This window comes from Pavona decussata, unplaced genomic scaffold, assembly GCF_977016875.1.
Source record: "Pavona decussata unplaced genomic scaffold, jaPavDecu1.1 SCAFFOLD_384, whole genome shotgun sequence".
Classification (NCBI taxonomy): Eukaryota; Metazoa; Cnidaria; class Anthozoa; order Scleractinia; family Agariciidae; genus Pavona; species Pavona decussata.
The window spans coordinates 7,335-35,000 of NW_028145757.1; the positions used below are offsets into that span (position 1 = coordinate 7,335).

A 27,666-nucleotide genomic window follows, 5' to 3' on the forward strand; every position below is an offset into this window, starting at 1 on the left:
CAACACCACAGTTTCTTAAGAAAATTGAACATTTTGCGTGTTTTGTCTAAATATCCGATTGACCATAACTCCACCAAAGAGAACTTTGGGTGTCTTTAAAAACCTGCTAAAAATTATTTATTGTAACGTTAGCTATTCCAGTTTTTTCCCTTTTCCTAGTTTCGTTCTAGCTTTTACATTTTTAAGGCACACCTTCGTTTTATTATCGATAATTGTTTATTGTAGAAATAGTTTGGCATTTTTCATGCTGTCCATTTTCGAAGTTTTACTCATTGTTTTACATTTTCCTTGACAAAAAGTTTATAAGTACACTTAGTAGTAGATATTAATCAATAAGGCGCCTGCATGTATGTAGGAGTGAACTAAAAAAGTGAAGGCAAAATAGGTCTTATCACGGTTTTCGACGCCATTTTGACGAAAATTATTCAGTGACATCGGATTTCCATACAAACACTGTTATTTCAAGCCAATTTGCCTACTCGTCAAAATGGCGTCGAAAACCGTGATAAGGCCTATGTTTATTTCATTTAAGCCTGGTTTTCAGTATTAGCGACAAATGCACAGGCGCAACCACCAGCATAAACGTGACGCAAACACAAACACAAGGCGGGGGGGGGGGGGTGGGGGGTGCTTGGCTGTGGCCCGTGCTCCCGGAGCCGTCCTTCTCCTTTTCGGGACTCCGTCCTTTCCTATTCATCTTTTGCAATCACTTTCGGGGGCGAGAGCCGCCTGGCTGTGGCATGGCTCCCGGGGCTGCCCTCGCTCTCGGGACGTCAAGGACCGGGCCAAGCGCCTAACAAATCTGTTGATCTCTGAAATAACTGATAACTGAAACAATAATCATTGGGAAAAAATTGGCGTTAACGGGTGTTAATTTCGGACAACAAAGGACCTGTTTTATATGGATTGTCCTGCAACATAGAATTTGTTTTATTTTATATAATTGCATATAGTAATTTTAGATACATGATCTAAAGATAGTTTGGCATTTTTCATGCCTTCCATCTTTCGCAGTTTAGTGCGATTAGAATTGTAAAATAAATAATGTTTAATTTCTGTTTCCATGTAAATATCAATAAGGCGCTATTTCGTTTCAGTTTTGAAGTTTCTTGTGTTTCGATCTGGTTCCAAAAAGGAAGTTTTTCCAATAAAACACTCTTCTCTTTATAATTGAATATCGCTTACACATTTAATTTCTTCTATGAAGCTAAGGTCCGTTGTGCGCTTTGCAGCCTTCTATTCCCCTGTAAATAATAATCAATTAGGCGCCATTTCATGTCAATTATGATCTTGTACTCAGTAGCATTGTTGATGTTTCGATGTCTATCATTATAATAAATGTACATATCGTTTGTTCTATGAAGGTCCGTTGTGCGTTTTGTAGCCTTGATTTAAAATGCGGCGAACTGAAAATGATTCACTCAAACTGTCAACTTATTAAACATTGAGAATGTTAACTTATCAAACATTCCAAATGTTAACTTATTAGACATTGAGAATGTTAACTTATTAAACATTCAAAATGTTAACTTATTAAACATTCCAAATGTTAACTTATTAGACATTGAGAATGTTAACTTATTAAACATTCAGAATGACACTTTGATTTTAACTTATTAAGTTTACGACGTAATAATTACGACGTGAAATTACTCACTAAATTGAACGTGGTACCTTTACGTCGTACTCTTAATACAACAAACATTGTAATTTTACCTTCAGATTCAGTGAATGAACTCCGTAATATTACGTCGAGATTTTGCGACGTAACTTTACGCGATGATAAGTTTACGTCGTGCGATCACAACGTAAATAAGATGCGCTTTGAATTTTACGTCGTAATTTGACGAAATAAAATTAACAGTGTGTTTTGTTGACACGTGTATATGACATTCACAAGACGTTGACATGATGCGTAAGGATTACGTCGTAAATTTTACGGCGTAATATTCGTGACAGTAATATGATCTCCTGGACGTTCAGGAGGTGTTTGCACGTCCAAAATGTGCTCAAAGTGTTTTGAGCAGCAATGAACGCCATAGTAATGAACGCCGTAATTATGGCGTTCATTGCTGCTCAAAACACTTTGAGCACATTTTGGACGTGCAAACACCTCCAGCACGTCCAGGAGGTCATATTACTGTCACAAATATTACGCCGTAAAATTTACGACGTAATCATTGCGCATCATGTTGACGTCTTGTGAATGTCATATACACGTGTCAACAAAACACGCTGTTAATTTTATTTCGTCAAATTACGACGTAAAATTCAAAGCGCAAATTATTCACGTTGTGATCACACGACGTAAACTTATCATCGCGTAAAATTACGTCGCAAAATCTCGACGTAATATTACGGAGTTCATTCACTGAATCTGAAGGTAAAATTACAATGTTTGTTGTGTTAAGAGTACGACGTAAAGGTACCACGTTCAATTTAGTGAGTAATTTCACGTCGTAATTATTACGTCGTAAACTTAATAAGTTAAAATCAAAGTGTCATTCTGAATGTTTAATAAGTTAACATTCTGAATGTTTAATAAGTTAACATTCTCAATGAAAAATAAGTTAACATTCTGAATGTTTAATAAGTTAACATTCTCAATGTCTAATAAGTTAGCATTCTCAATGTCTAATAAGTTAACATTTTGAATGTTTAATAAGTTAACATTCTCAATGTCTAATAAGTTAACATTTTGAATGTTTGATAAGTTAACATTCTCAATGTTTAATAAGTTAACAGTTTGAGTGAATCATTTTCGGTTCGCCGCATTTCAAATCAAGGCTACAAAACGCACAAGGGACCTTCATAGAACAAACGATATGTACATTTATTATAATGATAGACATCAAGAGGGCAGCCCCGGGAGCCATGCCACAGCCAGGCGACTCTCACTCCCGAAAGTGTTTGCAAAGGATGAATGGGAAAGAAGGAACGAAGCCTCCCAAAAGGAGAAGGACGGATTCCAGAGACGAGGGGGCTCCGAGAGCACGGGCCACAGCCAAGCCCCCCACGCCCCCGCCTCCTCTCCTCCCTCCTTCTCCAGGAAAACCCAGACGAGAACTACAATAATGTCGTGGTATCCAATCGATGGAATCGATAATTCATGACAATCGATATCAATCGATACCCAATCGATAGATAAATTGGTATCGATTGGTTGCAGATTGACGGCACCGGAATCGACGCATAAAAAACTAGGTATTAATTTCGGACAACAAAGAATTGTCCTGCAAAAAATAAATTTTGTCCTTATTGTACATAATTTTTTTATTTGCATGGAAATAAAAATTAGATGTTATTTATTTTGCACTTCTAATTGCGAAAAATGTCAAACTATTTCTTGAACATGTATCTAAATGACATTCTGTCGACCATCAGCAAATCCACGTGGGCTGTTGCCTCCCTTGCCAAATGACCCGCTAGTTCCTCCCGTCTAACTTTCTCTTTGCAAGTTGGCACTGTACAGTCCACAAAGGCCCGCTGACAGGCTAAAGCAATGTGCCCATTCAATTGCACCCTGTGAAAATGATTGAGACCTATGTTACCACACAGAGCCACTATTGCACGAGATGTTCTTCGCGTTGTACATTTTTTAGATGTTCAAAATAGGGTTAACCAGGCTGGAGATCTATAACTTTAACAAATACAATGAATTAAAACAGTTCACTGTAGTCGTGTGATGAGGCCCCCTATAACATCTATGAATGTCGGAAAGTAACTACTGTTTTCAATTCCAAAATGACCATTCAAAGTTTAATTTCTAAGTTTCAATATTAAAGAAACAACACAAAAGAAAATAAATTGGCAAAAATATTGATGTCTTCTCTCCAGATGCTGTATAAGTGTTTGTTTTTTTGTTTTGTTTTGTTTTGTTTTATTTATTTTATTTTATTTTATTTTTTGGCAAAAATGTATGGTCTACCTTGACAAAATTACCGTGCAAACGGTCTACAATATAGAGATTTAGAATTACTTTCACGGCAAATGGCAATGGCACGAATGACAATGGATATGTTTATCTGTGTTTGCCGCTCATTGTTTAAATTTCATAGGCGAACCTAGAAAAAAAATTTGTGTAAGTGTTAAAGGTCAGAATTATTTTCGTTATCCTCATCTACGAACTAGGTTTTTTTTTGGTTAATTTTTTTATTTGCTTTTTGTTTTTAACATGAACGCAAATCTATTCAACGTTTGCTGTTTGCCGTAAATGCGATTCTCAATCTCTACTAATAATTGATACACACCGAGGTATTGCACCATGGTTGCAATTGAAGGGGCACATTACCGGTGCCCATCGACATCCGTAATTCTGGTGGGCATCTTGTTGACTTATGGGAAGCTGAATACCACAATGTGGGCAGTTTTCTGGCCTCATATTACATGTGGCCAGATGTGGATTCAGCTCCCCACGAACTACCACCACGCCACAGCCAGGGTGTGTACACTGCACGGGCTCCTTTAGACACTCCCGTCTGTGGATGTTTATCCTGTCCAGGGCACCAGTCCACGAACAACCCGAATCTTTTCGGGGGCAGAAAACCTGCATAGACTCAACCACCCTGTCGAAAGCAATTATGTTCCTCAAGTCTGAGGCTTGTAGGGATTGTCTTCCGACAGGGCAGCTGCCGTTGTTATGGGTATTAACCCAACGGTCTATGCAGGTTTTACAGAAGAGATGACCCTCTTTACAGGCCACAGCCTCCTTGATGACGTAGCAGCTTTAAAAGAGAAAGAGAGAATTTTTTTATTCCTTTGTGTTAAAACACACTTGAAGGTAAATTACATTAACCGACATTAAAAACGTATTTAAAAACCCACCCACACCAGTTTTAGCCGTATTACAAATATTGGTTTGTTAGAACGTTTTTTTTTTCCCTCAGACTGAGGCTGAACTTTCTTAAAAATTTTTAAGGTGTCCCTGTCTCCCTTGAGTTTTTTTAATAGCTCTCAAGCGCACTGATGATGCGAGCTCTAGTAATGTGGATCCCTCAAACTCATAAGACGGCAGTTGATTTTTAACTCGAACACAATTGACTTCCTGTCAACAAAAAGTACGTTGCCGCCCATGTGCTGATAGAAGCACGGGTAGAATACGACACTGACTTCGCCATATAGCTTTAATGCACATTCCTATACGGATCTACTCATTCCCCAGTCAATATCCCTGGATCGCTATGCCTCAACCTAGCAATCGCAAGAAAATAGCCGTAATTGGCCGGAAAAAGGTATTGGTGTCAAAATGCACAGACACGCTGCACGTGGTGTATTCAAATGTTTTACGTACATAGAATGTGGGGTGGAGTTTTCCTCACATGATTGCAAAGCATCAGATTGCAAAGGATTTTACCTTTACATTTCGCAGGAAAGAAGAGACTAAAATCTTAGTAAAGATTGATCTAAATGTCGGTCTGTTGTCTAAGATATCTCAATTTCCCTTTCAATGTCCTTAATATCTCAGTTCAATACGTATAGCAATGTAGAAATTCACTCACCAAATCGGGCAAAGGAGTGACTGGTCTGGAGCGACAGTAAAAATGTCCGGGTGATATCCAGGCTCGACCATCGTAGAAACAAAGGATAACGCTAGATAAAAGATTATCTACTAATAACTCTGATAACTAAAACCGTAGACAAGCTTAAGAGCCGCAAGAGCAATCTGGTTCAACAAAACACACGAGGTCCACTTTCTGTAAGTTGATATACCTCGTGACGAAGATTAGTGGCAGGCAGTTATAAATTAAAAGTTATGACTGATAAATTATTGCTACCTACAGTCGACGCCCGAAACCTTATTACTGGAAATCAATGCTCGACTTAAACTTACGCTAACTGCGGAAAAACATACTGCACAATAACGGTAATTAACGCAAAAGATGTGCAAAAACTTCAAAATGCGGGCAGTTAATGCAATTTACACACAAGGAAACAGAATTTTTTAGACAACAGGAACAAATTTATTTTTGCACTTCGTGTAAAATTCTGAAATGCAAAGAATGTTCATGGAATTGTCCCTAAGCGTAGAGTTAAGCAAAAGCCTTCGCTCCAATAATAAATGGTCCTCGATGACAATCTTGAAACCTATCGAATAATCTACCGGTTGATATAAGAACTGGGGTTTGCTTAAGTTTTTTTAAACCAAAGTCAAGGCCCTTTTTTTGTCGTTGCTTTTAAATGTTCCTTACTTTGCATATAATAATACTATTATTATTATTATTATTATTATTATTATTATTATTATTATTATTATTATTATTATTATTATTATTATTATTATTATTATTATTATAATTATTATTAAGCAAAATAATCTGGCCACTTTGACTGCTCTTCACAGTGCCATTCGGTGGATCTCCACCCTGACAAAACAATGTTTTTTAACTTTCTGGCGGTGTATCGAGAATCGGGGCGGAAATCATGGGAATTAAGGTCGCGGAAATACATGGACCGCGGAGCCGGGGGAAAATTATTTCAATTGAAAAATAACTGTTTTACTGCTTTCATAGATATGTGATAATTAATGAAGACTTTCGCCAGTGAGCGTTGTGGTACGCGGTAAATTGATTTCTTCATTTAGGACATGCAATATGGCGGCCCTTCCGTTAAAAATGATGTATGAATCAGTTAGGATCGACAGGACAACAATTTGAAGAAAACATCACTTCATTCAAACAGAGATTACGCTGCAGAGGTTACCTCGATAACCTTATAGATAAAACTCTTTCAGAGTTCAATTTCAGCGAAAGAATGTCGGTATTACAAACCAACCAAAACAAGCGTAAAAACATTGTGCCGTTTGTTACGGAATATCGCCCTTCTGTGCCTAACCTAAAACCATTCAGATGACTGAATTGCATTTGATAGAAAATCAACCTCTGCTAAGAGAAATCTACAAAGACCATTCCCTGTTTTCGTACAAAAAGGGGGATCTTTAAAGATGTACTCGTAAGAGCTAATTAGCTTTTGAAGGTCATCCTATCTTGACCGATAAGAGCCGTGTTTGGCCTGTCTTCATTTTTTTTTTTTTACCAAACAAGCTCTTCCATGTCCGAATTCATATTTCCCGACATTTTAAATTTCGTTGAGTAAAACCAAAAGCCGCTGACCACGAAAATCTGTTTTCTCAATTTAGCCTTAAGTTCGACCTCAGTTAAGTTCGACGTCTGAATCAACTGCCGAACGTAATTATGTGGGTCGACTTTAATAGGTTTTCGGTTAGGCTCATGCAACGTTCGACGTATGAACCTGGCCTCAGTTTAGGAAATATCACAGCCACTGTAACTCATCCGCTTAGTCATATGAGGCCGTTCTTTTTGTGATAGGCTTCTGGTAGGTTAGCAGGTGTTCCTTAATATTTGAAGTCGTACCTCCTTCACGAGAGTACGGTACTCAACTCCAACGTAGTTAATACATAGACACAACCACGTCATGCATAACCTTCATCTACGAAAGCCTTCGGTGTCGTTTCACAAAACGTGTTTACGTTTTCATCGGCCACCTCAATTTTCAAAGAATCGGCTTGGTTTATATATATGTATTATACAGTATTGAGTACTTTTCTTTGTTGTGAATGTTGGGCTCATTTTGTTATAGCAAAACAATGCGACAGATCTCTTTCGCTGTCCATTTTATTTCCAGAAGAGCAATTCATAGATATAAACATAATACTATCAGTCAAAATAAAGATTAACTTGGTCACGAACTGTTTCGTATCCAGTTTCCCAAAATTCAGAGATCATTCGGGACATAACCTATCTTAGCAAGGCGATGCTTCGTAAAAGTAATGTCGTTTAATATTTTCAATTGAAAGCTTCTAATAATTTGACTTATATTAAGAAACACTTTCACAGCACTTAATCATCAAGGCCAAAATTTTCTTTCAATTGTTATAAAGCCTCTGGAAGGTTTTGCTTTTCGGACACTAACAAGTGATAAAACTGTTTACTTTGACTAGATAATGGGTTAAATATTTTTTCTCCACAACAACCCCAATTCCTTTTCCTTTTCGCTAAGATTCATAGTCTTCGGGTGGGTAGGAATCGCACTTCTTACCCGGCTGTCCACTTTAAAAAAATTGTATTTCTCAAGCCAGGACCTATTGCATTGTTACGTTTCCCTTTTTTTTATCACTATCTGCTACTTCCGATATAACATTGAAGCCCATTTCTTCCAGCCATATGCAATGTCCACCACAAATCGACCCCCACCCCCCTCCACATCAACTTGTGACAAAAAAAAAAAAAGAATAGCCATAGTTCTCCAAGAGCGTGTGGAATGCATAAAACCAAATGCAAGGCTGATTGGACAGCTAAAAAGGGTAATTTCATTGCCCAATATTTCGGTTACACGATACTTACCCTATTCATGGGCTACAAAAGCTACATAAATATTGGAAATAAATGGTTTACAGCATTTAAAATGATACTAATGAAAAGCTGAGATTAATTTTTTTTTTTTTTTTATTATTATTATTGTTTGCTACACAAATATTACAAAAAGATACATTAAAACTAACTACACGAAAACTGCAGATATGAGATATGACTTGTTGAAAACAAAGAAAGCAGAAACTTGTACAGAAGCCATTATAAAAATCAGTAGAGATTAATAAATAGACCGTAGATTCAGTTTCATCACGTCTGTTCATCACAAGACTCTTTCCGTTAGAAATTATAAACGCCTCTCTAGCTTTCCTTATGCCGTCTCTTCCAAAAACTCGAAATTTTACAGAGAATGTATGGCTGATTAACTTTTTTGCCACCCAGCAATTTCACAGTTTTTCATGGGTGATATTTCCTTCGATATCGCTTGCAAAGAGTTAAAAATTGCACAAAAAGCTCAACTTAATCACCTCTTTCAACTTTTGCATTTAGTTCAATTAACGTTGTCGGATCAAAATAAAGCTAAAAGACAAGACCGCAATGTTTTGTGGGATTATTTTTTATGAATAATTTCATCAAAATCATCCCTGCACGTGCAGGTCATTGTACTGCTAATTAAAACCTATTGTTTTCTCCAGGCATGACTGATTTTGATGAATTTAATCAAAATCCCACGTAAACTTTCGGTCTTGTCTTTTAGCTTCATGCTTTGAACCGACAACGTTAGTTGAAATAACTGTATACGGCCACAGCTCTGATAAAAGTCGTATGCTAATGGGGAAAAATGTAAACAATGGCGTCAATCAGTGAGAGTCGACTATAAGTTCTATGTTGTTTACTGAATGGCCAGGAAGAGTGAAATGAGTGAGTGGGTGGTTCTTGCATTATTCAAGAGTGACCCTTATCAGGAGCCCATTATTAGGATGCATCGCCATCCAACTTCTGTTCCTGCAGTTTCGTCTCACTGACATTTACAACTTTTGCGAGATAAGTCTAATTAGATGGAGTACATAGGTATTATGTAGTTGCAATTAAATTATTTCAGCATTTTAGTCAAGTCCTTCCTCACCTACCACGTGATGTCAGGCAAAAGATCCCGACATCCTACCTGTTCATTTTCTCTATGATGAATCTGTTTCCTGTTTAATGTATGATATCCAAAACAAACTAGCACCTGTTCATATTCAAAATTTATTTAAACATGTCTCAGATATACATTCCTACAACACCAGGTCAGCAACCGCCGACAAATTTTATATCAATAATCATGTCTTCACGTCTTGATCAACTAAAGAATTCATTTTCTCGATTTGGCGCACGGCTATGAAATTCTTTACCGTATAATATTAGAAAGTCTGACAACAGAAAACTATTCAAAAAACAAATACATGAAATACTTATCAACATTTTAAAAAAAGAAAATGATATGCTTACCTTACACCTTCTTCAATTCTTGAAATAATGAAAAGCTTGCGAATATGTGAACAATCCTTTAATTTCTATCAGCTAGCGAATCCCTTTTTTTGCGTCACTTGTTTGTTTACTACTTATTTAACTTTTATTTTAGTCAATTCAGTTGTTAACACCAAATGTATTTGCATTTAGTTAAGTATAAACATACTTACCCGCCTCGACTAGCTTCAGCTATTTGCGGGTAGGGATATAAACACCTTGTAAGTAACTGGTTTTTTTTAATTAAGTGTAAAGTGTAAAGTGCACACTACACCACCCAAGAGACGGCTCCAACAGATACAGTACGCGCTCCAAAACAAGATGACTGTGTTGTTTCCTAGTCTCTTGTTGTACTAACTAATGCATTAGACGTATTTTCATCTTCAGTAATCGACGCTCGGTACTGATAGGATTCTTTCTAAACGTCTCTTCTCTATTTCAAGAACACTAAAAAGTATAATTTACTCGGCACTGGCTATGGTGAACGTGCCACTATCGAATGTGAATATCCGCGCCTGCTATTTTCCCGCTTTTTTTTTTTATATTTGTTTACGCCAACATTGAACATTGTTCCTTGAAAAGGTAGTGGACAGAAATGAGCGGGATTTGCGGGGGGGGGGGGGGGGGGAAAGCATAGTCCAAGGACTGCAAGATATTGTGTTATTTGACTACTGTATAGTTCACTTTTCTTAAACGTAAAAAAAAATAATAATAGAAATAAAAAATAATTAAATAGTTCGAGATATTGCAGTTGACGTCACATTTCACACAACTGCTATAATGAATTTGCACCTGAGCCAAAAAATTGTGAAATTTATCTAGTTCTAACAAATCAACACTTGCGCCAGATGAACAATTAAATAGAATTAAAGGAATACCCTCGCAATTATTTATGCAGTTTCGGCAGTTGCGAAAAGAAAGCGTGAAATAACAAAAACAAAAACAAACTAAAAAAAACAAAGAAACAAAAAAGAAGAAAACAGAAAAAAAGAACAACAACAAAAAACAGATTCGAACCCATGACCCCTGAAATACTTGAGCTATCAGGCCAACTGGGAGTTGGTCATATTGGGAGTTGGAAAAAAGATACCCCGGTGAGGGTGAATTAATTTCCACTTATAAATACATGAAACATGTATTTTGAACTTCGGATGAAAGATCAAAAAGAAGAAAGATCCCTGAGTTACTACAGAACTTAAGGACAGTGTCTACTATTGTTAAAGCGAAAATGTTTTGCGCATCACGAGATACTAGGCTATGGGTGGTGCCTATTAATACAGGAATATTTTTTCGCGGTTTAAAACTATACAGAGAAAGCAGGACTTACCAAATGCAGTTGGTATCTCAAAAGAAAATTGGGGAACCTTGCATTTTTTAGAGAAAATTAAACTTCAATTTAGGAAAAAAATCCCATATAGTTCTTTATCTTTTGACGCTTTTTGGAGATGAAGAATCGCGTTTACGGCTAACTGCAAACGTTAATTCGCGGTTATGTTTTCTTGAGAACAAGCGAACAAATATGAGAATAGTGAAAACTAATTCTGGCCTTTGATGCTAGCGCAAAACTACTCGATTTGACAGAGAAACTGAAAACAGCAAGCGGCAAATATAGGATAAACATGGTCACGCGGTCATATCCCACGTTTGCCGTAAACGTCATTCTTTAATAACTTCTCTATTTGTTGATTAATTGTCTTTCGCTTTGCTAAGATCTGCTTTTCTCGCATAGTCCTAAGCCGCACAAAAAATACTACGGTATTAATAAACGAACCATACACTGATAAACTGGCATGGGATTAATTGTGCACCGGAAATCTGACTTGACTTGGCTTTGTACAGCAGGCATCGATCCTTTGTAAATTTTAAAAACAAGAGAGAGATAAGCGAGGGATCATGACAGAGGAATTAGCACATAATTTAATTTCTTAGATATCTTTTGCAACGGGATGGTGGTACATCGATTACTAGTATGATGTTCATTAACTTCTGGCAACACCAAAAAACCTCTCTGAAGATACAGTCAAACCTGTATTAAGCGGACACCCTCGGGACCCTTCCAAGTGTCCGCTTAATACAGGTTGTCCGCAGACTGAAATAGGTTCTCTTAGATTTAGTCTTAAAAGGGTCACATTAACATTCCGCAATAATAAATTAAATGGCCTTGAGAGGCAAAAATACCATTTTCGTGAACGTATACGATAACTGTGGAATGCCGTATTCCAATTACCAAGGGGAACGGATGATGTGATGTAATAAAAATAAAGCGTAACAGAATCTATATTGATCAAATTATGTAAAGGTCCACACAATCAAAACAACATCAGTTCTGTACAAACAATATGGAATAAATAACATGTTGCGTTTCTGGGGTTCGTGCAGTAGGCTGACAAGAATATTTTGTATAAGTATAGACAACAACAGTAAACTCTGAAAGAAAAATACTAAACAGAGCGTTAATTTGTGGCTGCTTCAGTTTCTAAAGCCTGCTTATTTGAAAAACCCATTAACTTTACCGATGTCCAGTGAAAGGTCATCCCTTCTATGACAGCGATAATACTCCACTGGTAGCTGCCAATTTTTAAGCTTCAAGGGTCAGACTTTAAGGCAGGCTTTTTTTCGTCAAGTTCATTCTCTTCGCCCGAGTCGCAATCCAGGTGCACTCACTTTGCTGGAGTTAATTCTACAAAGATGTGACAGCTCTTTTGTCGGCAACGTTAAATGACCGATCTGTTAAAACGTGGACAATAAAAAATGTGCATCCTTTTTTCCGTGTCCGCTTAATACAGGGTGTCCGCTTAATATGGGTTCCACTTAAGGCGGGGGTCTACGTGAAAGCCGTTTTCACGCCGCTTAATATCGGTACAACGGAAATATCTCGTTCGCGTTTCAAGCAATACAAAAACCCTATGCTCATTACAAATCAATGTTTTAGGGTGTTTTGTAAATTTTTGGGTGATTTTTAGGTATCTTTGGTACATATTTAGGTATATTTCTGAACTTTTTAACCAAGACCATTTGAATCCTTGCTTAATAGAATTTTCTTACCCCAAAAATCCGAAAAAGTGCGACCCCATTCTAGTAACTCTATTGAAAATGCAACCCCATTCTAGTCAATCCAGTCGTGAAAATGCGACCCCATCCAGCGGCACATCCCCATAAGCCTCTTATAATTAAGTACCCCCCTCCCCCCGGGCAACCTGGGGTGCTCTTGCGTAGGTATCAACTGTCTGTTAGTGTTCCAAAAATCATTTTCTTTCTTCTATCCCTTCCGTAAACCTCTGAAGTTTCCATTCAAATTTCCACCTTAATACAGGTTTGACTGCAGTAGGCTCCCACGTAGTCGTTTTTAGAGGCCTCTTATGACCTCCCTGGGGAGGAGTAATTCGAGTTCCCTAAAAACGACTGGGTGGGAGGCTATGAGCATACAGTCGATTTTAGCGAACTCGTATTACCTCAAGTTGCGTGATAACGACTGTGTCGACCGTCCTTTAGGTTTTCGATTTAACAATCATGTCTGAGATCGTGCGGGAGTTTGTGAGCGGTTTGTTGAATTTGGTAGAAGAAATTACCCGCCTGACTCCACATCATGTTGAACGACACTCTCTGGAGACGCATAGTGCAAGACTCGATGAGGCGATGAATCGTCTGCGTTGGATGCGATCTGTGCTTAGTGAAGCAGTCCTCGGTGCCGAGTCAAGGTCCTTTAGTGAACAACTTCTGCAGATAGAGGAATCACTAAAGGCGCTACAGCTTCAGATTGTAGAGAAAATTAGAAGCCTTGATTCTGTACGATTTCGATGCCCGATGGAGCAAGGAAATGTAGGCCGACCTCGGTTCATCATTACGCCTCAGCAAATCAGTTACCTCAGGGACTTTTCATTCAAATGGACGGAGATAGCTGATTTGCTGGGCGTCTCGGTCAGTACCTTAAACCGCCACCGTTCGTCGCTTGGACTCAGTAGCGATGATACGCCAAGATTCACGGTCATTTCTGACCCTGATCTCGATGTTTTAGTGCGGGATATTGTGAGGCAATTTCCTTTCAGTGGAATTCGCATGGTTCAAGGGGAGATGGAAAGCAGAGGAGTTCATGTCCAGAGAGAGAGGGTCAGGGCATCGCTGCATCGAGTAGACAGCCTAAACATCCAAGCAAGACTTCGGCACGTGGTTGAAAGACGGCAATATAGAGTTCCTGGCCCAAACTCTCTCTGGCACATTGACGGAAATCACAAGCTCATTCGCTGGAAATTCGTTGTGCATGGCGGAATAGATGGATTTTCGCGTCTATGTGTTTACTTGGCTTGCACGACAAATAATCGCGCTGATACAGTAAGGGGACGTTTTTTGTCTGCCACGGCAGAATTCGGCTGGCCCTCCCGAGTACGATCTGATCATGGCATGGAAAATGTGGAAGTGGCGCGACAAATGATCGCTCGTCGAGGAACTGGTCGGGGGAGTCACATTACTGGCAGCTCTGTTCACAACCAGCGTATTGAGCGGTTATGGCGCGACTACTTTCGTTGTATTGGAATTCTGTTCTACAATTTGTTTTATTTTATGGAAGACACTGGAATTCTTAATCCTGACAATGACAATGACATGTTTTGTTTGCATTTTATTTTCACTCCTTTGATTAACCAAGCACTGCAACTGTTTAGACGTTCGTGGAACAACCACAAGCTTTCAACCGAGGGCAATTTGACGCCACATCAGTTGTATATTAAAGGAATGTTGGAGCGCTTTGGTACGAACGACCCGGCTACCAGAGATGTGTTCGACGATGACTCCATCGAGGAGATGCAATACGGCGTCGATCTGGATGGCCCAACTCCTGAAAATCGGTCAAACAACGATGTGCAAGTCATAGAGGTCACGTGCCCAATTTCCGATGTGCAACGAACTCGGTTGGAGGAAATCGTTCACTCGCTGCAACCTTGTCCCAACCACGGTATTTCACTTTTCCTCGCTGCCAAGGACTTTGTCAACGCAAATATATGATTGTTTAAGGCATGGGTCGCAGTTATTAAATTTTTGGGAAAACTAGATTCATAATACTCTGCAGACAAGAGTTGTCAAAAAACAAAACATTTAGAGTAAAGTTGAAAACGGAACAGGATTTGTTTCAATTCGAGCTCTTCGTTGTCGTGACCGGCCTTGGGTTTATAATACCTCACAATTACCCGTATTTTCTCGCTGTTTTATTACCTTCGGTTGCTAGGTGGCCATCACATTAATTGCAGTATAAATACACCGAGTGAATCTCAGGCGTCGGCGCAATTCGCATTGGTCATCTCTCTTGAGTTTGTGTATCGAAGTGGTCTTACCAGAAATGGCGAGAATTTGAAAGATACCTTCCGCAAGTGTGACACCACTCGGTTTGGCCAAAATTAAAAAGAAATTTTTTTCCGGTTGCGGTTTGCATTTTTTTTCGGTGATTTTGTCGACAGAGTTCAAAACAATCGCGTGAGAAGAAAATTAAAATAGCCATTTAAACTGTTGCCGCGTAATCAGAGAAGTCGAAAAACGTCGCGATTTACATCTCAAAGCAACTGTATTGCGAGACAAACGATAATACCCTTTACTGATTATTATGGAATCCACCTCATACACACAGTGGTTTTTACTAGCTCGTAAAAAAGAACTGTTAAGTGAAGATTATAGTAATCAATAACACGAAATTGAAGAGATTGTGCAGAAACGTTTGTTGTCTATTACTGCCTTCTCTTTGTGTGAATCTCTCTTGATGTTGTTAACTAATCAATCAAACATTACCGGCACTTTAGTATTTTGTTCTTAGCAAAGGTTTCTTTGTTGCTTAATTTCGCTAAGCTAGATGAATTTCACGCGAACGAGTGACATAAATTTCTAAACAATTGCGAAGGGTTAGCGGCGACTTTTATCCCATTTGCCGAATAATGACACACGCGTGTTTCAAGGAACATCACACTAGTTTGATCGGTTGATTTCAAACAAAACACAATAGAATAAAGACACCGCCACTCTAAATAAAAGAAGCCAGCTCGGCCTTTTTCCAGTCATAGACGCGGCTGAACATAAACATGAACAACGACGCTATTCAGGGATTACGAGCACTTCTCTCGTTGTTAAACCAGCCAGTGATTAACAGCGAGGTCGATCGGCTCTTTCGTGGACGAAACCCTCCGACGTCTACAAGTTCAAACGGCACATCAGCAACAGCTACGGTTCCAGTTGTTTCTGCATCTATAGTAGCCGCTACTTCCTCTGCAACAGTCACCCCTGCCTCCGCGGCAGTTGTTTCTGCTTCGATCCCAGCATCGGCGCCAAACGTTAGAAACATCGGACCACTGTTTAATCCGACATCACCTCAAACAACGAATCGAGGAAGGGGCCGTGGTCGAGGACGTGGACGTGGACGAACCGCGCCTTACACTAGTCCTGGACCTGTATTTACTAGAATAGTTGTCTTGCTGTCTGGACCAGGCGTCGAAGATGTCCCTAGAGGAAGAGCACGACAGCGGATCAGGGATAGCAATTTTGAGGCCAGGGTCTCATTCCGCAGTAGAATGACACCACAAGAAGTGAGGACGAGTATCTTACATGCACTTCAGGCTCAGGGCCATCTTAGGAATGTGACGTGAGTATTGATCAGGCATTTTTACTTAAATTTACAACTATTGAAGATAACACAACTTTCTGCATTCACCCAATATACTAAAAGATGATATGCAAAAGATTTGTTTCACCCGCACAAGTATAAGAGATGACTTGACGCCGACTCCAAAAAAAAAAGTGGTTTCACCCAGAAATTGTTTCACCCACAAACTAACAGTTTATTTGCCAGACACTCACAGTTGATTTGCCACACAGTAACAGTTGTATCACTGATACAGTTACAGTTGATTTCCCACACAGTAAATGTTGTATCACTCATATACTTACATGTATATACTTATATACATATACTTATATATGGACCTTTACCTAAGCCCAAGGATAATCACTGGGGCATCAGGGAGCTTAAGCAACAATGACGGCTATGGCACTGAAAACGTCACCCGAAAAATAATATATCTTTATTTCATTTGTGCAGTTTTGCGATTATTTCAACTCGCTCAACTTTTACAAAAAATGGCGAACTATCCAGGAACCAAATTGGTAGCAGAGGCGTGTACAAGTTAAGAAAAAAATGAAAAATTCACTTTGTCCATTGACGTTCTCCACGAACCCTTTAATGTGGTCATTTCAGGTTGTTGTTTTGCAGAGGATGGCAAAGAAATGTACACAATGTAAAATGTCATCATTGCTTAAGCACAGTATTATTATATATTTCCATGCGATTGTCATGAGCATAAAAATGCCTGCATTATTGTCATTTTAAATATAGCTAGCTTATCCAGAAACCTGGGCTTTTTGAAAAAAGATCTTTACATTATCTCCTTTTTTAAACTGGTAAAGAAAAAACTTGATTTCATCATTACCTTTTGTCAAACATAGATGGTAGCTTTTGAAGACCTGATGATAAGCCTGTTGAAACAAACACATTTCTTCTTACAGGGATTGTTCACAGTTTGACTTTTTAAACTGTGATGAAGTAAACAAAAGGAAGTTGGTGCAATTGGATTCGCAATACCAAAATCCAACCGCCACAACATTAAAGGCCTTGTGGAGGTCGCAGTGCCCAATCTACATCAGGCCACACTTTGCCCTGCCAAACACTACAGTAAGTAAAACCATGAGAGTAATGACAGCTGGTGAAGTTATTTCATTTTCTCCTACAGGAATATTAATTAAGTTGACTCCTTTCTCATATCACAAGCAAGATTATTAGCTTCAATGCAGTCTGCTTGTAAATGTACATGTGTATTTGGTTTAAGGGTTTCCTATGGATTGCACTTACATGTACTAATACATGGATGTTTGTGCCTCATGGTTGGTTTCAAGTAGAAAATTTGGGACAACTATTCATTTTTCGGTGAGAGTTTCAATTTAAAAAAAAAAGATCATACATGTGATTACTTTTATGCTGGATTAACCAGACCTTTCTTTCTTTTTTTTTTTTTTTTTTCCCATCCTTAATAAGCAAAGTTTCAGCACCAAAGTCCCTGACTTCCATGGCATTTTTTAAAAGGAATAATTACACTGCAGTCTAAACAGGGCAAAAAATATGATGTCTCATGGCAATAAAGGCCACATTGCTGAAGCACTTACTATCTATAAGATACAAATACACCTGTACATGCACTTTACTGATACACTTATTTCATCTTTCTTCTCTGTTTGATTAGACACCTATAACTAGCACAGCCAGTCCTGGATTCCTTTTCAGGCAAAGTATACAGTCGCTGCTTGGCCAAAATTCTGGAATGACCACAACTGTTAGCACCATTCTTCCACCTGCAACTACGAATGCAAGTGCTGCCCAGACCACAAGTACTGTAACCAACACAAGCACGGCAACCACAGTTCACATTCCCACTACACACACAACTATTACAAACACTACAAACTCTAGTAATGCAAACGCTAGAAATACAATTCCCACACCCACTACACACACAACTATTACAAACACTACAAACTCTAGTAATGCAAACGCTAGAAATACAATTCCCACACCCACCACAAACACAATTGTTACACACACTACCATAACTACAAGCACACACCGCACACACACTACAAATACAGGGAGCATTCATCGTAACACAACATCATCAGCTCAAGAAGATGTAAACGATGACAGGGGTGAGTTTTTGTACACATTCAATAGAAAATTAAATTCGTGCAGGTTCCACTTGGAATGATAAAATTAGGGTTGTTTAATTGGGCATTCAAGGGTTTAAAAAATACAAGTATATAAAGCAATGGACGTGCGATAACCAGTAGCTGTAATCAGCAAGTAAAAGTATCCGGTCCAGTAAATAAAGTTTCAAATGTCACTGGTTAAATTTGCAGCATATTCGTTTAAACGTAAAATTAATTTGACTTGATTACCTACCTCCCTCCACAGATCTCCTTTATCCAGCTTGGGAACATAATATTGACACCATGTCAATTGGATCAGGCCTCAACGCTAACGATTCTCCTAATAGGGCCAATGAAACCATTTCCTTGTCTTCTCCATCAGGTTAGTCATCAAAACTCTTTAATGCTGTGTATATAGATACTTTTATTAACAAATATAAATAATTATTTCATTCCTGTTCAGTGATCATTTAGATACAGTTTACTGTGACATGATTCACTGTGGAGATTGTAACCTGCACCTTAATTATTATAACATTGCATGTTTGCAGGATCTTCAGGCTCACTGGACTCCCATTCGCATTCACCCAGCCATTCTAGCAGTGGCTCACCATATCAAGGTAATCACACAAATAACCAGTGAGTACAAGTGTTCAGGCTAACACACAAACTAGTGACCACTAAACATTATGTAATCAAAACTGGTTCTTTTACAATAATAAGTTATTGACCACTGAAAAATCATAATGCCCTGCTTCCTTAAACCTACATTTTTTTTTTCATTTTTAAGGTACATGTAGCAAAATATAAACTAACTTTTGAGTCACATGTACACGAACAGTATTTGGCAGGATCAGCCTAATTTCAATTCATAAACTGGGCATTATATTGCAACAGCAATTGAGAAATTCATGAAGTTTGGTGTAAGTTAATCTTTAACAATATTCATAAATAATATTCCTATAATGAAAATTACACTGTTGTTATTTGTTTCATTCATATATGATACAATAATCAAATGATACGGGTAGGAAGTGTGCTGGAATAAAAATCAAAATACAAAATAGTAGTCAGTACATTGTATAATGTGTACATGACTATAAGCCCTAAATGCATGTCACATTATTCTTCTACAACTAATGTCATATTATTTCAGATATAAATGAAGATGATAACATGGATGGCTCCCGTGTTGCTCTGCAAGGTATTTTTGAAAAATTTAATAGAGGGAACACAGTCCCCTGTAGTTTTTTGAAAAGTCACTTTCTAGAGAAAAATGAAGCTACTATCAAGTCCTGTAAGTCAGCAAGCAAACAAGTTAACATTGTATTGAAATTAAACAACTTTCTGAGTTTTGAGATGAGTTCTCATAAAGAGGTTTGTAAGAATTTTACATTGTTGTGGTGTTTTTTTACATGACTGTACAAAGAATTGTATCTGATCAGGCAGACAAACTATAAAGGTCATTGTAACTCTGGCATCAAAGCAGTTACCAACTGAAGGTTACATGGATGTGCACTTGCCTAAAATCCCTTTCAAGCCTCCTTAATTTGAAAGGCAATTTGTCTCTTTCCAACAGATCAGTAAAAACTCAGGTCTCTGAGTTTTTAAAGGTCAAATATTATGGCCTAGCTACCTGTACATGTATTCAATGAATTTAACTGGGTGACATTGAAGAGGGATTGATGTCTGTCAGTCTTTCTTGAATTAAATTTTTATACCATGTATTTTAGAGGAGGGGTGTCCATTATTGATTGATCCTCAACTTAGCACAGTCTTTGATTCATACTTTTCAGTGGCAGAAAATTTGGTTACTCTACCATCATCAGTTTCCATTGAAGGTGGGTTGTCGTCAATAATTACACGCAACTATGTATACAATGTACATGTACCTTTAAATTGTGTGCATTTGTTTTCCAATAACTTTTAATGTATACCATTTCTGGAGATAACTGTAGCCATCCAATAGATTACCATATGAATATTATTTGGTAATTTTAAAACTAGCCACTGGGTTACATTACTTTTGAAAATGATTGATAATGCTGATGATGAATATTTATAAATAAACATGCATGTATAAGCATCTACCTTTGTCTCTCATCAGTGTACTCTGAGTCACTCATATTATTAATTAAAGAGACTTAATTAACATCCTTTATTATGTCAATCCAAGTTCCAAATGAACAGTACACTGTATGTATGTATACTGTTGAAAAACATGATGTAAGCTCTCAATCAACCCGAACGCTGTAAACCCATTTTGATTTTCCCTCTGTCACAATATTATTTATACATGTAGATTCTGAAGTGGGCACCATCACAGAACATTTGAATCAACCTTCAAGTCAAACTCTCTCTGGTGAGTACAAAAAAAAGTCATGTAACTTTCATTTACATGTACAGTATCAGCCATAATTGTTGGGATACTACCCGATGCACCTTGCAATGTTGAAATACTGATTCATGACACCGCAAACTGCTTGACTCAACATAAAGGGAAGGGTGCTTTGCGCATACATGTACATGCATATCTATTATTTAACAGACGCCAACACTATCCAAATGGTCAATTTTTTTTTTGTGCGAGCATCAATACTCCTTGTCTGCATGTATATACACCACGGATAATAATTCTTGTGCAGGGAGAGAAAGGTAGCAATAAAGGCCATCCACAGAATTGTACAGGAAAATAATATTTTAAGCAAGTGTTCCAATTAATGACTTGGGTCCCTGGGGGAAGGGATTGGTGGAGCAGTACACTTTGTAATTTGGAGAACTTGGAAGTACTTATTTCACAGCAGGGTTACAATCTCTTCAGGTAAAATGAACAAAGAGACACTTTGACATCATAGCTGTTTTCTTCATTGAATGTGTATGTATAGCTCAGTTGCCTTAGCTGTGCAGTATTGCATCCACACATGAATCAGTCCCCTCTTGCAAGTGTAAAAATTTTCAGGATCTTGTTTTTAATTTCTTACATAATGGCAGGATTCGCTGAAGTTGCACCACAGATGTTCTGTGCCTGGCAAAATGAGGTTTATGGATGGCAACATCCAAACATAATCACGATGCCACTGCAGCTGGTAAGCATAAGTGCATAATTATTCTTGAATATTTTTGCCTTGAAATTGATTCTGTACGTGTTCTGTCATTCTTGACCACTTATTTTTGAACTTTTTTGACAGTTGTATCACCAGGCAGCGGAAGATATGACCCCCCTGATGCTGTATTTCTCCAACAATAATGCATGTGACATATACAGAGATGGTTTTTGCAGGTAAATATATCATTTGAGTTCAATAGACTGACTCCTAGTATATATGTGTAGTTAAATGTATCTTACTGCATGCTTTGTTGATTAATTTTATTGTTGTCTCCTATCTCCAAAGGATGTCCCACCAACCGTCACCACCCCCCCCCCCCCCTCCAATTGATCTCCTTTTCCTGCATAGTCATAAATGGTGCAAAAATACTTCTGTATTAAAAGGAACCTGCATCCTTAGACATAGTTACTTTGGCATATTATGAATTTTCACTCAAGAAAGTAAACATTGTTAAAAATGCACTGTGATCTTTCTTCCTTCCGTTGTCGCAATCAACTGAAATTATTTTTGGACCTGCCTCTATGTGAGTGCTTTTTAATTAACTTATCAGGACAATCTGCTACCTGTAAGTGTTGCACCTGCCCAAGTTACTATAATGCACCCTACATGTACAACAACTTAAATCAATTGAGAAAAAAACTCCTCTGAAATTATGTACAGGTACATGTATACCATAAGCACAAACAAGTTCAGGATATATAATAAGGAATTACACCATCTAATTTTTCACAAAACGTATTATAATATGAATGGTAAACACATACTGTATACACAAACTCAAGCAAGATTAGTTATGTACAGTCATGTGCATGCAGTAAATAAATATATTGATTTTCTTTGTGTTAGGAACATACTAAGTGACCCACAAGTCATAGAGACTTGCAGCAGAGTGTACTTTTGGGCCACTGAAAGCTGCCCTGCTAGTGACGAAAGTAAGTACCTTTTTATAAAGCTATAATTGGGCCAGTTACACTAGAAGCATTGGAATTTACTTGTCCCATTAAAAATACAGATGCATTTGGCTATAAATGTACTTGACTGTATAATAAGAACTTTTATGATGTACAAAAAAAGTTAAAACATGGCACACATGTAGGCAAAAATGTTCTGAGCACATTTTGGTTTATATGACTGTAGAGCTGTTTACAATATGGTAAACATTAGGGGAGCTTGACTTCATTCCCAGCCCTGGCCACTCCTCTTCCAGGTCAACAGACTTGAACACTTATTGATGTGTCAACAGAGTCATTCATTTCTGAGCACAAATAAAGATTGCTAATGTTGTTGTTGTCATTCCTCTGGCACGTGCACCATACGCGTATAGCTATGGTGTGGGTGGGCGCACACATATGGCTAACAAACCCCTTAAGCCTTCAAAAATGCCAGTAGTAACATGTCATTATACACGTAGTTCCTGATTTGACCAAATGCTTGCAGTCAAATTATATACAGGTATTCCAAATAAAACTGTAGGTACAGTATCTCAGTAGAAAACTTTTCAATCAAGTAACCTGATTAGCCCATTAACAACTCTAACAAATTTATTAACTTTTCATTTTCCTTAGTTCAAAGAACACTTCAGCTGCAAGGAACAACACCAATGCTTGCTGCAATTTGTCACAATGCTGCAGGAGCCGCTATGCCTCCAACTGTCCTGACTAATTGTATGTAGACTCTTACTGTGTAGTTAACATTATTTAAAAAAATTAAATATTTTTCTTTGAATAAATGTTATTTTAACCCACACAGTACTCACATTATTTTTTTACTTTATTTTCTTTTTGACATAGTAAATGATGTTCAAGGTGTGATTACATTCATTTTGGATGCAGTACAGCGCCAGCAAGATCAGCTTATGTTAAGGTAGAGTTTACAGTCATTTGTTTATTACTTATTTAGGCATTATGTCATCAACTGATCATGAAATGGAACGTTTTAAATCCCATATACTATAATCAAGGAAAATTTTTGCATCTTGGTCAATCAACATTATTTCACTTATCATGTTAAGTCTGGCTTAACCCTGTGATTGCTTGAATTGGAAAAACTTCCTTTGTTTTTAACCTAGTAAGTGATGTTACTTTCCATATAGGAGGAACAGAGAAATAAGAAGAAGGCAAGACCAGGAATATGAAGAAAGCCTAGCAACAGACGGGGAAAGGGTAAGTTTGACACCAATTTAAATTGTGGATTCCTCTCACCACAAAAAAATAAAACCATCTGATCATTCCAAAACAGTGCCAGCTGAGCTACACATAAGGTAAAAGCTGTTTCACAACAAAGTGTGTCTTCTTTAGTTATACATGTATGTTACTAACTAGTGTTTTGTTTAAAACTTATGTTGTGTGCTGAATTAAAAATAATTGCAAATCGGTCAATGCTTGCTAAAGTTACGAAAGTTAATGTCATTAAAAAAGGGGCCAAATATTTATAGTGTAACATTCACATTGTGGCATTGTGCATTAGCTTCCCGAGAAACCCATACCCAACCCATGGAAGGTCATTGAAAATTCATAGGGTGGGGGGTCTTAAAAGTTTAAATTTTAGAGGGAAACTAATGAAGCTAAACTGGAATTTCTTAGGGGGACTGGGCGTGCAAAACAAAAAACCTTCCATGGGGGAGGTATGGATATTTTCTGGAACTGCAAATTAAATTCTTAGGCAAATTTACAAAGAAAATTCACTTACTGAAATATTAAATTAATCCAGAATGTTGCCCTATACCTTGTATTTTTCTTGCTTTTGAACTGAGGAAAAATGAGCCATCTTTACTGGAAGTCTGTTGCCAAACTCGCCATTATTATGCATTTTTCCATTTTAATTAACATTGACTGAAACAGTATTCAAAAAAGTTGGAGACAGCAAAATGGCTTAAGTTGTTCTTATAAGCTGTGAGAATTTTCATTATTACTGATTTCCTTTCAGTTCTCTTTCTGATAATTTGCTTTAACTTTAGGTCTACAACATCCAGAATGTTCACTCTATAGTGTTCAGTGCTTTTATCTCTCGAATGCCCACAGTGTTTACTTATACAGTTGTCATATGCAATTGATGTATACACATGGATGATTGCTCAAGAACAAATAGAAAACATATTGGCATTTGATTTCAAATGTAGCGTCTGTACCCCTGTCGTGCCTATACCCCTGTGTTTACTATTAAAGGTCATTTAAGTTTCCTTTTCTCAACAAAAACAAATTAATCTCCTATTAAATCCAATGAAAATTTCTCCTGTTTTTGTGGGTGCATTTGAACATGTCCATTGTGAATGTTATTAACTAAATAAGAGGGAAAGACTTATAGGAAGTTATAGAAAAATAAGCTTAGAACATAATCTACAGTGTACACCTCAAATCAATCAAGTGAAACCATGATCAAGAAAATGTAGTATCCACAACCCAAGGGTCATTTGAAAGTGCTCTCCAGTTGGCCAAGAAAAAAATAGCTTTGCGCTAAGCTCTCTCAGGAACATGTACCCAAGACATCAAGTAACTTGCCTGAAATATTTATTTTTAAAAAAATTATGTGAAATTTTAGTTTTGGCCAATAATGGATTCGATTGTGAAACAGCTGTAAGAACTAAAAGAAGCTGCGGGATGCCCTGTTAGAAAGTTTTGGACGGACAGTTATTTATAACATTCACTGTATGTAACTTGACTTGAGTCTTTAGTCAAGACTTCCTAGCAATAATTGAGGTGATGATAGCACATTCATGCATAATATTAATAAGTTTCTTGGCTTGGACCTTACCAGGATCGGCAGAGATTAGAAGCGGAAGAGGGAATGGAAAGGAGAAGAGTTGCAGTTGAGGTAATGAATCCAGTAAACGTTACAAGCCTAGGTTAAAATTAATAAATATTAATGTGGTGGTGTATTTTGTTTGGGTAAAATAAAAATCAAATCTCAGAAATTTCAACATGTTTTGACCAAGATCAGTTGACTGCAGGTACCTTGTTGGACAACTAGCATTCCCTTCCTCAGTGCCTTGCAAAAAAGTTGCATATGTTGTAGTTAATCCTCAGTTAATTTTAGTTTTGTTATGGATGGACGACAACAAAGACAACAAAGACTAAAAATTAACTTCATGTACAACATATATATCAGCGATACTAAACCCGATACTTGACTGATTGACCGACTGTCAGTTGATATGTCGGCCGACGGTTCTCTGATGATCAGCCAATGTGTCAGCCATATAATGACTCATTCTTGACTGCAACCAATGTAATATTGTCCGATATGTCGACTGACAGTTGACCAAACTATCGACCGCTTTTTAAGATAGAGAAAAGCTGCTCATATTGAGACTTTATATGTTATTATCTAATATTATATTTTAAGGCTAATGAAAGGGCCATTAGAGAAGCAAGAGGGCTGCTACCAGAAGAGCCCTTGGAAAACGAAGACACGTTGACAATAAGACTACGAGGACCTCAGGGCAATGACATAAGAAGAACCTTTTATGCTGTGGACACCACGGAGGTAATATTATTGTTGATTCATAATTAAATTTCTAAATTCCAAGAAAAATGAGAGATTTTCAAAGATTGATAAGCTTTTACATGTAATTACCTTTTTTGCTGCATGTGCTGTCGTTTCGGTTGCTGAAAAGTGCCAAAAAGATCAAAATTACAGATGTTAAAGACTTTCTCGAATGCCTTAATATAAAATAAACAGGTATAATTCACACCTGTTTCCTTAAATAAGCTACCTATAACAAGCCCAAAATTATTTGTTTAAACGCGTTCCATTTCTCAATAGTTGAGGTATTAAGGTGCCTTAACATTTCAAAATAAAGTAATGAAATCTCAGTTGGCATGAGTAAAGAAAGGTTATTGGCAAACTTTTGGAAATAAATGAACCTTAAAGGCTTAATGCAAATTAAATAAACAGCATGACTCACCAAACAAATCAGAAGTGAAAGTAAGCGTCTCAAAACCGTTCAGTTTGCAAGCGCGAGTTTGAAAAATGTCATTTGCTTCGTGAAGGCCCTTTTTTCAAAGAACTGGCGAACGTAATATAAAACCATACCTGGACTGTTACTGTAATTCCCGTCTCATCCGCAATTGCCTCATCACGCACCTTGTTATTTTGGGCCGATGGCCTCTTCTTGGAAAAGATCGTTGAGCCCTCTGTCAGCGGTGCAACGCGGCGACTAACCGCTGGCCAAAGAGCCCGAGGACTCTTGGTAAGAGATTGGCTTTCTTTCGGCGGGCAGGGTTTTTTCGAAACCGATTAGTATTAAAAGTTCACTGAGGTTTTCAACTCCCTCATTAAAGATGATTTTAAAGGCTCATTGTAATATAATGGTAAAGAAAGGCTAAGGCAAAACTTAGAGACAATAACTTTTTGGACGATTAGTACATATAGTCGAACCAAAGGTCATGTTTGCCCAGGCTGGAATAAACCTGCTGTAGCAAATTGTGGCACTGACATCCCCTTTTTTCAATTCTATATTTTCAGGTTCTCTTTCTTGCAGCCTTTGCTTTGTTGGGCTTACCGAGCGACCAGTTCAACTTAAGGGACTCAGTATCTGCAGAAAGAATTCCAAACAATGGCTCTCCATTAAGAGAGCTTTTTCGGGAGAACACTACCCTGTCCGTTGAAATGACTGACGAGGAATGAACGCCGTTTTATGTAGTTGGGGCACCCAAGGGTTCATTTCGATGAATATCTATCCAGAAGGAATTCGCTTGTACATATTTGCCTTTCAAAAAAGATTCCAAACGGTCTGGAATTGTTTGGTTTATCAACAGATTTATTTGAAAAGGTAATTTGGCCACCGTAAATGAAATATTCTAGTGCTGGAGTTTTGAGCGTTCACCTTTTGCCAATCACATTATGTGCAGTTATTACGTCTGTTTATAAACCAAACATTTCACTCAACACCACAGTTTCTTAAGAAAATTGAACAGTTTGAGTATTTTGTCTAAATATCCGATTGACCGTAACTCCACCAAAGAGAACTTTGGGTGTCCTTAAAAACCTGCTAACAA

The 27,666-nt window shown here is 37.7% G+C and overlaps 3 protein-coding genes across 3 annotated transcripts; 2 read left to right on the plus strand and 1 right to left on the minus strand.

The window, feature by feature from the left end:
* Window positions 1-3,339: 3,339 nt before the first annotated feature.
* LOC146451757 (TNF receptor-associated factor 6-like) lies at window positions 3,340-5,659 on the minus strand. The gene is made up of 3 exons (XM_085098654.1): window positions 5,499-5,659; window positions 4,251-4,724; window positions 3,340-3,523 (listed from the first exon to the last, which is right to left on the minus strand). Exons 1-3 carry the CDS (start codon window positions 5,567-5,569, stop codon window positions 3,340-3,342), a joined length of 729 nt encoding a protein of 242 aa, XP_084954780.1. The 5' UTR covers window positions 5,570-5,659.
* A 10,236-nt stretch (window positions 5,660-15,895) lies between these two features.
* On the plus strand, window positions 15,896-24,722 carry LOC146451758 (uncharacterized). Its single transcript, XM_085098667.1, has 15 exons — window positions 15,896-16,452; window positions 17,373-17,538; window positions 18,104-18,563; window positions 18,829-18,945; window positions 19,115-19,183; window positions 19,720-19,767; window positions 20,360-20,404; window positions 20,866-20,925; window positions 21,555-21,649; window positions 21,752-21,843; window positions 22,517-22,602; window positions 23,236-23,334; window positions 23,461-23,533; window positions 23,763-23,832; window positions 24,627-24,722. Exons 1-15 carry the CDS (start codon window positions 15,896-15,898, stop codon window positions 24,720-24,722), a joined length of 2,133 nt encoding a protein of 710 aa, XP_084954793.1.
* A 624-nt stretch (window positions 24,723-25,346) lies between these two features.
* On the plus strand, window positions 25,347-27,475 carry LOC146451759 (uncharacterized). The gene is made up of 3 exons (XM_085098630.1): window positions 25,347-25,480; window positions 26,012-26,152; window positions 27,134-27,475. Exons 1-3 carry the CDS (start codon window positions 25,454-25,456, stop codon window positions 27,293-27,295), a joined length of 330 nt encoding a protein of 109 aa, XP_084954756.1. The 5' UTR covers window positions 25,347-25,453; the 3' UTR covers window positions 27,296-27,475.
* Window positions 27,476-27,666: the final 191 nt, after the last annotated feature.

Bases quoted from the DNA above. Each gene is read 5' to 3' on its own strand.
- LOC146451757 (XM_085098654.1), bottom strand. From the start codon at position 5,569: ATGGTCGAGCCTGGATATCACCCGGACATTTTTACTGTCGCTCCAGAC. The intron at 4,725-5,498 runs GTGAGTGAATTT...TCTCTTTTAAAG, and splicing joins TCACTCCTTTGCCCGATTTG to CTGCTACGTCATCAAGGAGG. The intron at 3,524-4,250 runs GTGTGTATCAAT...TCATTTTCACAG, and splicing joins AACCATGGTGCAATACCTCG to GGTGCAATTGAATGGGCACA.
- LOC146451758 (XM_085098667.1), top strand. From the start codon at position 15,896: ATGAACAACGACGCTATTCAGGGATTACGAGCACTTCTCTCGTTGTTA. The intron at 18,564-18,828 runs GTGAGTTTTTGT...CTCCCTCCACAG, and splicing joins AGATGTAAACGATGACAGGG to ATCTCCTTTATCCAGCTTGG. The intron at 23,534-23,762 runs GTAGAGTTTACA...CTTTCCATATAG, and splicing joins CAAGATCAGCTTATGTTAAG to GAGGAACAGAGAAATAAGAA.
- LOC146451759 (XM_085098630.1), top strand. From the start codon at position 25,454: ATGGAAAGGAGAAGAGTTGCAGTTGAG. The intron at 25,481-26,011 runs GTAATGAATCCA...TTATATTTTAAG, and splicing joins GGAGAAGAGTTGCAGTTGAG to GCTAATGAAAGGGCCATTAG. The intron at 26,153-27,133 runs GTAATATTATTG...CTATATTTTCAG, and splicing joins ATGCTGTGGACACCACGGAG to GTTCTCTTTCTTGCAGCCTT.